This window comes from Pelobates fuscus, chromosome 3, assembly GCF_036172605.1.
Source record: "Pelobates fuscus isolate aPelFus1 chromosome 3, aPelFus1.pri, whole genome shotgun sequence".
Classification (NCBI taxonomy): Eukaryota; Metazoa; Chordata; class Amphibia; order Anura; family Pelobatidae; genus Pelobates; species Pelobates fuscus.
In genome coordinates this window covers 383,737,550-383,749,062 of record NC_086319.1, presented here as the reverse complement: position 1 = coordinate 383,749,062, position 11,513 = coordinate 383,737,550, and the positions used below count along the sequence as shown (strand labels likewise).

The following is an 11,513-nucleotide window of genomic DNA, read 5'->3' as shown; positions in this document are numbered from 1 at the left end:
TGTCACTGACTGCAAATGGCCGCAATGCGATGTCTTGGGCATTTTACCATAAACCAAAATGGCCGCTCGCCAAGGCGACGACGTCACCTCTTCTGATCTAAGATGGCCGCGAATGGCAGGGAACAGAATCGCTGCGACACAAGCACCGCGCCCTATAGCAAAATGGACGCTGGGTGTTTTTGTTCCCGCCCACGCAGTGACGTCACCCGATTGACGTCCGCTATATATAAGTCTCGGGCACGGCTCAGAACCCGCGCAGAACGTTCGGGATTCAGCTTGTTACATTGTTTCAGGGCCGCTACACACCAGAAACATGAGGGAAATCGTGCACCTGCAGGCAGGGCAATGCGGAAACCAGATCGGGGCCAAGGTGAGGGGACTTTGGGGGTTGTTCAATCTTAATAAAATAATGGATGCCTGTCATCTTACAGGAGCCATGCTGGAGGGGGCTTTCTGTGCCCAAGAGCTTGCAATCACCATTGTTATTAAGGGTTTGGCTAATACTAATATGTAACAAAGCAATATAATTCAGAGCAGTTCAGATCCCACATCAGGGGTTACTAAGCTATATCATGCATTGTATTAAGCCATCTCTCAAGCCCTGACCCGCAGAGCTTGCACTCTAATATACAGGGGGTGAAGAACAGAGCAGGATGTAGGTTTGTAGGGTACTGAATGCAATGCATGTGAGAACAGAATGCAGTACAGGCCAGAAGAAGGTAGCATTTTGTTGCAGTCTGACCTCCAGAGCTTACACTCTAATATGGGGGAGGGGCTACATTGACTTATTAAGAGGTTTTAAGTGTTAACATCTTCCCTGAGAGTGGTCATTGTAGTCGTGACGCATCAGGAAACGCAGCATTGCGATGACGCCTTGTCTTCCTTGGCAGTAGGGTGTGGTGGGAGCAACTGGTGTTGGTGTGACCGTGTCATTTAGCTAAATAAAAACTGGTACACTTTCTGTGTGCTGATGTACATGGAAGCCATTGTCTCGGGGTCCAATTTAGTAAATCGATGCTGTAATAGATACACTTATTACAATGGGCAATTAACATTTCAAGTAATTTCTATTCGTCTGAGATTTGCGAATGTTCTCGAAGGTAGCTTTAATTACATGTCACACCGTGTATTTTTATGGACCTATAGGGGTATTCAGTAAAGCTATGCATACAGTCATTCGTGTGTGTGTGTGTGTGTGTGTGTGTGTGTATATATATATATATTATTCAATTCATGATCGTGTGTGTATATGTATGCGCGCATATAATGCTTAACTTGCTTTCTTTCTATACTACGGAGGAGTCTCCCTGCCACACCTCTTTACTGCCGGATCTACCCGCACTAATGACGCATACGGGATAAATGACCTGGCCCTGTCTGGAATGACACACAGCCTGTGCGTTTTATTGCCAAGACTCTGTGCCATACATGGAACCTATTTCCGCACGCCTTTACACAAAATAGTAAATATTTGTAGCCTTATTGTCTTTGGGGTAAAAAGGCTGATGTACGGTGTCACTGACATCTGATTAGATTGTGACATTATGCCAGGATTTTTTTTTTTTATCCCCTTAGGAATTCCAGTTTTATGCCGAAGGCCATAGCTTTCTGATTTTTTGTTTTGTTTTAGAATGACTATTGTAGCACTTATTTCGGACCTCTAATTCATACACCAATTCCATAGCTTGAATGCAAATGCAGTATGGCTTTAAGGTAACGGGAAACTGTGGAGAATTGCTAAGAAAATTTTAATTTATTTTTTTAGACAAATATAGCAGATCTTGAAAAGTGTTTTTTTTTTTTTTATGAAATGGCTCATTTGGAATTTTCCAAATTCCTTGGCAGTTCTTCACAATTCACAGTTAAGCGAGTAAGCCCCTATGCAAGGTGGTTGGCTGCTTTGTCTGGGATGTAGGAAAATGGTGGCATGTCCAGTGCTGAAAGCCCAGGCTCGTATTGCCATGAGGTTCTTTTGTCACGAACACAAAACCGACATTAATCTGTGCTGGTCTTGGTCCTGACACAGATTTTTCCATAATGTGTTGGATTGCATGTGTCTTGGGTGGGGGAAGGGAATACGCTGAATGCAGGAACTCGGAGGGTGGGGGCGATGAGAGCAGAGTCTTTGCTGCAGCAGACATCTTTCTTTATCTGCCTGCTAAAGGAAGGAGGTGTACGTCTTCGCTTATGGAGATATGTGCACTTCAATTGTATTGCATTTCTTTAAATAAGCAGCTGGTAAAATTACATGGCTTTTGTAGAGGTCTCTACCTGTGTGTATTTGTAACAAATCTTTATCTTGGCATTCAAACAAACTTTTTTTTTTTTTTTTTCTCTCCCTTAAATGGCTGCACTGCATTTTATCACCCTAATCTATACGACTTGATTGATTAATTTCGCCCATAAATGACTTGCATACGTTCACACTTCTCTAATTTCTAGAACAGTTCTTGTAGCTAATGTTTGATCTGACCATGTACAACATGGTCTACAGTATGTGAATATAGAACATGAATGCCGACAGACTATAAAGTCTCTCCTAGCATGGCAGCCTTTTAAAATCACTTGTGTCTAACCTCACTTGGGCTCCTCAGCTGTAATGGCATTGACTATTGTTGTAGAAGGTCCACTTTTTTTAGAGGGATACTCTTAAATAAATTATAACCACTGCAGTGCTCTGTAATGCAGTCCCTTGGTTCCAAACCTCACGGTAAGCTGTCAAACTGAATTGATAGGCAACCGCATATGATTTTTGCATTTGGACATCTGTGGAGATGTTATGGACTGTAAGAATCATATTTCTAAGCTGTCAAAGCCTGGGAAATTGGTCCATAGCATCGCCAGTATCCCTAAGGGTTAGGTTACCTTCTATTCCTTGCTGTTGTAAATGACTCCAAGATGCCTTATCAGCTCTAGGGAAGGTGTCCTGAACACTTTCACATACTGTAGAGTGCAAAATTAGTCTATGGAAGATGCCACAAGATTGCAGTTAGGTGCCATCTCACTTTTCAGGATTCTGCTATCTCTTGGCATTGACCATAGGGTAGAAATTTACACACGTGTAGTTGGATGCCATTGACATGCATTTCCGGTCTTGTGATGCATTTCTCAATCAGCCATTGTGAGTCACATCTGATCGGAACTAGCAGATCGTATGCTTCCTGAATCTTGCCATTTGCCTAAAATCGGCTTGCTAAACCTCCTTACCATTAAATCTTTTGGTTGTCTTGAGTATAGATACCTGGCATTTGAGTGTTGATGGATGACATCGTGTCCCTGGCCAGCTGTTGGCTTGTCTGAACAAAATGGCTCTCTATAGCAGTATATTTTGTCACTCATAGAAAAGCCTTCCAGTATTGGTGATTTAGATTAAAATAATGTAAGCCTACTTTCTGAATGGGACTTGACCACCAAACATTTATGTATGAAATTTGGCTTTCGTGTTCTGTAGAGCTGAACGCATTGTACTTTGATAAACGAACTCTGTTCTGAAACACCCCCCTGCCCCCCAATAAAGCCTGGTCTAAATGCTAATCTCATAAAAGCCTGAGCAGCAATAGTGTGCACAATTTGCCCTAAATCTTTTTTACGTGATTTTGTTGGCTTATAGTTCCCTGACATTTCCTTGGAGGGTGATTGTTTTGTTCAGACCAAATGAACTACCATGAATCTCAAAATTTGGACTAATGCAGCATTTATTGCTTTCATATCTCCAAGGATGTTATCTTGTGACTTGTATAGGCATGTGACATTCTAGCTATCAAGACTTTGCTTTCTCAATAAACGGTAAATTACTGCAAATCGTCTGCTGACCTATCTGAAACACCTATTGAAGTGTGTAATTTGTGTGTAGCAAGCAGAATCCTTATCTACTCATACTTTCTCTTTGCAGTTCTGGGAAGTGATCAGCGATGAACATGGAATTGATCCTACAGGAACATACCACGGAGACAGCGATCTCCAACTGGAACGGATTAATGTGTACTACAATGAGGCCTCAGGTAGGAACTGTTTTGGATGTCTGGTGCAGTGTTGCTAGAATGACTGTACAACTCATATCAATCTCTACTATGGTAGTAAATTTATCTTGTTTGTATTAAGGCTTATTTTTGTCCCACAGGTGGCAAGTATGTCCCCAGAGCAATCCTGGTTGATCTCGAACCTGGCACAATGGATTCAGTCCGATCCGGGCCTTTTGGACAGATCTTCAGACCAGATAACTTCGTCTTCGGTACGTAGAATCATATTTGAGATTGAGGCATTGTTTTTTGTTTTGTTTTTTTTAACACTAGGGTATGGTGTTTGCATATGCAGGTCTTGTTTGTCTGAGGCGAAAATAGATATTAATTGCAGTCTATAAATTGGCTCTTGGAGCGGTTTCACACCAGTCAACAAATCTTCTAGCGTTGTGCATGCTTGGAGGTTTTTGTTAGTGAAATGGAAATCATTTATTTGCAATTTTTTTTTATCTTAAATTCCTAACAGGAATTGTCATAAGGCATAAGAATTTCTAAATTTAAATAGGAAATTTAAAGATGCTTTTATGTTGGAAAACATTGCTTCATGAATAAGTGTTGCTATGACAATGTAGCAGTTTCCATGGCAACAGTCACTGTAGAGCCACAATTGTGTCATGGGTAGAAACCTCAATGAGAAAAAAAATGGAAAGGCTTGCTTTGTATAAAGAGCTTCTGTTATTTCCCCAATCCCACCAACAGTGTGTGGTTTATATCTGTAAAACTAAATTTCAGAGAATCTGTGCTGATCCTCCAGTGCTCTGCTTGCAACCACCAAATAAATGTTCAGGCGGATACAGGGTTTCTGACTCAACCAGTGACATTGTATATTGTCACCACCTTCCCCTCCCACGTTGTAGGACAGGAGCCTCAGATTGTATGATGGCAGCGAGCTTTGATGGGAGAAGGGAGGCTCTCCGTTGTTAAATGCCCTCAGCTGACTAATAAAAGTCAAGTAAAATGTAATTAAGTGGTATTGCATTAACTGTTTGAGGCTAGACAGGAAATATGCATTCACAGAAATGGATACACAATGGGGTATGCCTTAAATCTACGCTTTGATACCTGTATGTTGTGATGCAGTGGGCGATCATGTGACCTAATAGCCACTCGGCAAAGGATAACCAATAAAATGTATGGACATTTTAGGTGATCCTGTCCATGAGTCTACGCAAAAACTGTATAGTCCTTAATAGTCAACTAATGACTTTCCAAGACAGACCTCAAGGATCAACATAAGTTCTGTATTTAGGACTTGCTCATTCACATTTCAATGGGGATGTTTATTAAACTTGCACTGTTCAGTTGTGAAGCACACAGAAAGTTTGTTTTGGTGAGGTCAGATGATCCCGTTGCGCTGTAGCTGGTGGAAAAATCAGGCCTCTTTAGGATGTTTTTGGTATATCTTGCAAAAGTGACTTTCCTTAATAGAGATCCTATCTTTTACAGGTCAGAGCGGTGCTGGTAACAACTGGGCAAAGGGTCACTACACAGAGGGTGCAGAATTGGTAGACTCTGTGATGGATGTTGTGAGGAAGGAATCTGAAAGCTGTGACTGCCTACAAGGATTTCAACTTACACATTCCCTTGGTGGTGGTACAGGGTCTGGAATGGGAACCCTTCTTATCAGCAAGATTCGTGAGGAATACCCTGACCGCATCATGAACACCTTCAGTGTAGTACCCTCTCCCAAGGTATCAGACACAGTGGTAGAACCATACAATGCTACACTTTCTGTGCACCAACTGGTGGAGAACACTGATGAAACTTACTGCATAGACAATGAGGCTCTGTATGACATCTGCTTCCGCACTCTGAAGTTGACAACTCCTACTTATGGCGACCTCAACCACTTGGTTAGTGCCACCATGAGCGGTGTCACTACTTGTCTGCGTTTCCCTGGCCAGCTCAATGCGGACCTTCGTAAGCTAGCAGTCAACATGGTTCCCTTCCCACGTCTTCATTTCTTCATGCCAGGCTTTGCCCCACTGACCAGCCGCGGGAGCCAGCAATACCGTTCACTTACAGTGCCCGAACTTACTCAGCAGATGTTTGACTCCAAAAATATGATGGCTGCTTGTGATCCACGACATGGACGCTACCTCACAGTGGCTGCTGTATTCAGAGGACGCATGTCCATGAAGGAAGTAGATGAACAAATGCTGAATGTTCAAAATAAGAATAGCAGCTACTTTGTGGAATGGATCCCAAATAATGTCAAGACTGCAGTTTGTGACATCCCACCACGTGGTCTGAAGATGGCTGCCACCTTCATCGGAAACAGCACTGCCATCCAGGAACTGTTCAAGCGCATCTCCGAGCAGTTCACAGCCATGTTCCGGCGCAAGGCCTTCCTTCACTGGTACACTGGAGAGGGAATGGACGAGATGGAATTCACAGAAGCTGAGAGCAACATGAATGACCTGGTCTCAGAATACCAACAGTATCAGGATGCAACAGCAGAGGAAGGAGAGTTTGAAGAGGAAGGCGAGGAGGAGGTTGCTTGAAACCTTCTTGCCCCATTCTACCTAGTCACTGGAGAGTCCCATCCCCCAAACCCAATCATCAGAAAGCCCCCTCCCCTGCAGTGAGAAGCAGCAGAGACTCTGAATGGGTGAGGGAGGGGTTAGTATGGTTAGCATTTTTGTAAACTGTGACTTTCCTAGTCCCTGCCCCCAGTAGAGGCAGAAATATTGGGCTAAAATGTAATCTTTAACCAGAAATCTCTGTTCGTATAAATATTTAGGCTCTCATGTTGGTAGCATGCCGTTAATGGATTTCATAGTTAACTATTTGGTTATGGCTCATAAAATGGTTATTTCATAAAGACTTGGGAGTGTTTTTTTTTTTATAACTCTACTGTCCTAGTAACTTGCTTTAAATTGGTACTGGTGTCTTAAATTTTAATTGCTGTAAACAATGTAAAATGTGTTTGGCCAATAACTTTTTACAAACAGCTCCGTTCCTGCCAGTAACTAGCCCAACCCTCCCCAACCTTTTTTTTTAGCTGCATGTGGCTCCTTGCCTCTTCCTGTGTCAACATTTGTTTATACCCTGCCAATTGCAATTTAATGAGCTGCACAATTAGCAATTTTGGGAATCCTTCCCTCTTTCTTCAAAAGTATCTTGCTTCCAGAGATTTTAGCACAAAGCCCTGTCTTGCGCTTTCTCTCAATGTTTGTTCTTGAATTGGCGTGCACGGTGTCCTAAAATTTGTGCTTTTTTTTGTGGGGGGGAGGGGTGAATGAGCCGCCTTCTAAACATTCTTTGCAGCAGCCTTTCCAAATCTCTGCCACTTCATACGCTGTTTGCATTTCACTATTTGTTTGGTTGTCCTATGCCCCTTCAGAGACTCTGCTGCCCCAGTTCTCACTGCCCGTCACAACAGCCATGGTCAATCAGCTCTAAATCTAGTTCAGCACCGGCAGGCTTAATGAAACTTACCCTTTATGTTGCTGTGCTAACAATCGTGTTCTGTATCACTCATGAGTGTGACTTGTCTTCCTTTCCATAACTCTCACCCCATGACCTTGCCCCACATCCCCCAAATTTGACACTGAGGTTTAACCTTTTTCTGTGCAATTGTGGTGGGCCACATACTGCCTATTCTCCTGCCATGTCCAGCCACCTATTTGTACATCCTGGTAAAGAAAGGGGGGTTGACTGCCCTCTAGGTAAAGCTGAAGATCATTAGTGTGTTAACGAGAGCTATATCTTTCGTTATGGACCCATTATTTAACTGGGTTCTGAAAATTTCCTAAGTTCTTACAACTTCATGTCTGTTTCAGTGAGTACTCACGTGTGATTGTGAATTTTGTGCCCGAATCATTGGACCTGTTGCACAGGGTGGAAGCACTTACCCAGCAATGCTTTTGTCTGCGCACTACACTACTGAATAAACGCCTGTGCTCAAACCAGTTCTGTTTGTTTTGTGTCTGGGAGGGTGGATTGGTTTTGTTGGGGATGTTTCAGCTCTAATTCAGTACAGTTACAAGGGCTGTTCATATGGCAGGCTCTCCGAATAATGCATTGCAGATTTTTTTTATATATATAAATAAAAGTGGCCACGTTTTATTCAACAGTTCTTATTACAAGATAAAATGTAAAACATCAAGGTAATCAATGGTGTCAGTCTTAATAGGTCACTGAGAAAGTAACGGGCTCCTCCCTGGCATTTTCCACTTGGTATGATTAGTGATTGGTTGCCCTTCTAATCTGCTATTGATGGCTATCTGTCAATCATTGACATGCTGACTATACATGCAGCCCTTTGCACTGGTTAATTCCCTGCTCCCCCAATTGGCTGTCTGCCCACATTAGAGCTCTTTGGCCAAAAATAATGTACAGTTTAATGGTTGACCTAATCTCCCAATAATGTGTAGTTCTTTGTCTGTGTACAAGTAAATGTCAGCCACCACAAAGACCCTTAAATATTTTTTATTTTGCCTATCTTGGTACAATTATTTAACAGTTTGATGCTGCTAAAGTAAACATATAAAGCATGACCAGGTAAGTGGTTTGAAACTGAGTGTTTTTACACAGAATCCTTCCCTACACTATGAGCCTGATGCTGTATTACTACTAGTTCCAAGCAAAATCAATGTGTATGCCATTAAAGGAAACCTATAGTCCCAAAAAATATAAAGTTATATTGGGACTATATGTTCCCTTATAGCGAAGTGATCACTGCCTTCCGCCAAAGTAAAATACACACTACTAACCTCGCTTTTGCTGCAAAGACTCGTCTGTGGCAGCCTCCGGCTCCTTCTAAGTTGATGTCGGCTCTTAAGCGGACATCGCTCACGAACTGCACAAATCCATTGTTCCCTTTAAGGAAGAAATGGCTTGAAACAAGGCATGCACCACTGTCCTCCAATTAAATGCTACTATAGCATTTGATTGCAGGATGAAGTCTTGCTTTGTTCTGGGGGAGTAAGAGGCTCTCAGTAAGACAGCAAATAGGTGTTAAACCTTATAGTGTAAATATTGCGTTTTCTACAAAATGGCAGTGTTTTACATTGCAAGGTTAAAATGACAGGACCACAGAAACCAGACCATTTCGATGAGATGAAGTGTTTTTTGGTTACTTTCGTGGTCTTAAGAACAAGATGGCACTCATCACTGCAGGCTAAGCTTACAATTGCCATTGGTTAGTAATGGCATGTACTATCAGGGATAGGCAACCTTCAGCACTCCAGATGTGGACTACATCCCTCATAATGCTCTTACACCCATAATGCTGGCAAAGAATCATGGGAGGTGTAGTCCAAAACATCTGGAGTGCTGAATGTTGCCTGTGCTAGATTATATATAGTGCCATATAATCAGAGTACAGATGACTACAATTTAGAAAAATGCATTAGAGGTGTGATGAGGGAAGTGAGCTTCCATTACAAAGTTGGATAGAGGTATTATTGAATATTATGTTATTTGGTTTAATGGGACATTCCACACAACTAAAGCACTTTGTTATTGAATAGTCTGACATGTTTTCCTTTTACCAAAAGTGCCAATTTCAATGGAAATTGGCACCTATAAATTAACCTGTTGCTTCCTGATTGTTGGCTCAGTGGAACTGTTGCTCAGAGCACCTGCCTTGCAAAGACTTCTCATTGAGCTGCATTAGGAAGTCTGTGATTGGACAGCCACAGAATGTCTGGGTGAGGCTAGAAGGGGTGAGCTTGCAAATGCAGCAGACAACAGATCTGCATCTTTTGCAAAAAAATTTTATTATATAAGCTCTCAAATAATGAATTAAATGCATGGATTTTATTAAATGTACCAAATTGGTTAAAAACCATTTTGCAGTGTATGGATTGATAAATGTATACTCCCTCAATATGTATATATTTATATACCTGCTGTTGCTGCCAGAGACAAGCTGACACAGTTGCCCTTTTCTCTTGCTGCTGTGACAGGACATTCCTGCCTTCTATCACACACGGCTATCTAGGACCATTACCACTAAGACAGCTGCAAGCCTTGTACTAAGCAGGTGCATGTGTCTGGGCTAAGAGCACCACCTGCAGGACAGAGCTGGCAGGGATACTGCGTAAGATTCATCAATAGGACACATTGGTACTTTTTATTTTGGAGAATAAAACAAGTTTAACTTTAAATACTTGCAGGTACATGTTGCATTTGGCTAAGCTAAATTGATTAGTTATTTGGGAAAGGGGCACTTCAGGAAGCCATATTTAGGTGAAATTTTACTAGAGATGGTTATGCTGGGTAATATGTATTTTTTTTTAATCAATCTTGGGGTTTTGTTCTATCTGTGACACATGGGCGCTTGGTAAGATTATGAGAGAAGCTTATATTTTTTCTAATAGCTTTGGCACTCTGGGTTCTCCTATTTACTCCGAAATCTAATAGTGAACAAAAAAACACAATGGGCTGGAACAAGGTTTAGGTGATACAACCCCTTTCAAACACAGTGTATAGGGCAGTGCAAAAAAAAAAAAATCAATGCTTACCCACACAGCATAAAACTTTTTTTTTTTTTAGATCTATATATCAGAAAAAAAATATACAGTGGTACAATATAGTTTACCATTGTTATAAATAGAACCAAAATATTTAAAAGGGAATGCTCACAATTCTAGAGCCTTTTCAACGTTCTGGTTCTGAATGTACTGGCTTTCTGTGCTTTTAAGGTAGCAACAGGGACATTCTTGCTTGTACCCCCCTTTTTTTAGACTCCCGTAAGATTGTGCATGACAGGAGCCACAAAATGCAGAATAATAGTGCAGGGTGTTAAAGGTTCACAACTGGTTATCCATAAAATGTTGCTCACCTGGTTCTGGAGCCCATATCCTACTGGCTCCAAGTATATGCACCGGCAGGGATACTGCGTAAGATTCATCAATAGGACACATTGGTACATTTTATTTTGGAGAATAAAGAAGTTTAAAATTAAATTATTCTTGCAGGTACATATTGCATTGGGCTAAGCTAAATTGATTATTTCTTATGGAAAGGGGCACTCCAGGAAGCCAAAATCAGGTGACATTTTACTAGAGATAGTTATGCTGGGTAACTTGTATTTTCATCGACTTTTTTATTTTTACTTTTACAATTAGTTTTGTTCTATAAGCGCAGGCTTTCTATTCCTCCACCCCACACTTTTTGCACCAAATGCATTGATGTACATTAATAATAGCTTTGATTTCTGTTGTAGTTCAGCTTCTGCAGTACCAAATTGACATTAAATCTTTTCAGAAACCCCTGTGTTTTTATAAAGTAATGCCTCTACATGATAGTGATACAAAGGTTTTTTGTTTTTTTTGGTACCATACTCGCTCCAAGCCAATACAGTGGCTGTGGTGCCAGTAACCCCCTGACACCATCCCACAGTAAGTTGTCAAACAGTCTCTTCTGCCACCAGGTGTAAACTAAAGATTAAATATGTATTTCCAATACCTGTCCTTGGCTACCCGACAAACTGCTTTTAAATCCGAGCTCTCAGTACCTCCTTCAAGGAAGTCTGGATCCCCA

General features: G+C 41.5%; 1 protein-coding gene across 1 annotated transcript; it reads left to right on the top strand.

Moving 5' to 3' along the window:
- Positions 1 to 239: 239 nt before the first annotated feature.
- Positions 240 to 7,931, top strand: TUBB4A (tubulin beta 4A class IVa). Its single transcript, XM_063449637.1, has 4 exons — positions 240 to 370; positions 3,893 to 4,001; positions 4,121 to 4,231; positions 5,466 to 7,931. The coding sequence occupies exons 1-4, from the start codon at positions 314 to 316 to the stop codon at positions 6,521 to 6,523; spliced, it is 1,335 nt and encodes a 444-aa protein (XP_063305707.1). The 5' UTR covers positions 240 to 313; the 3' UTR covers positions 6,524 to 7,931.
- The last annotated feature ends 3,582 nt before the right edge of the window (positions 7,932 to 11,513 follow it).

Coding starts and splice junctions, on each gene's coding strand:
- TUBB4A (XM_063449637.1), top strand. CDS start 314: ATGAGGGAAATCGTGCACCTGCAGGCAGGGCAATGCGGAAACCAGATC. Junction 371..3,892: donor GAAACCAGATCGGGGCCAAG/GTGAGGGGACTT, acceptor TTCTCTTTGCAG/TTCTGGGAAGTGATCAGCGA. Junction 4,232..5,465: donor ACCAGATAACTTCGTCTTCG/GTACGTAGAATC, acceptor TATCTTTTACAG/GTCAGAGCGGTGCTGGTAAC.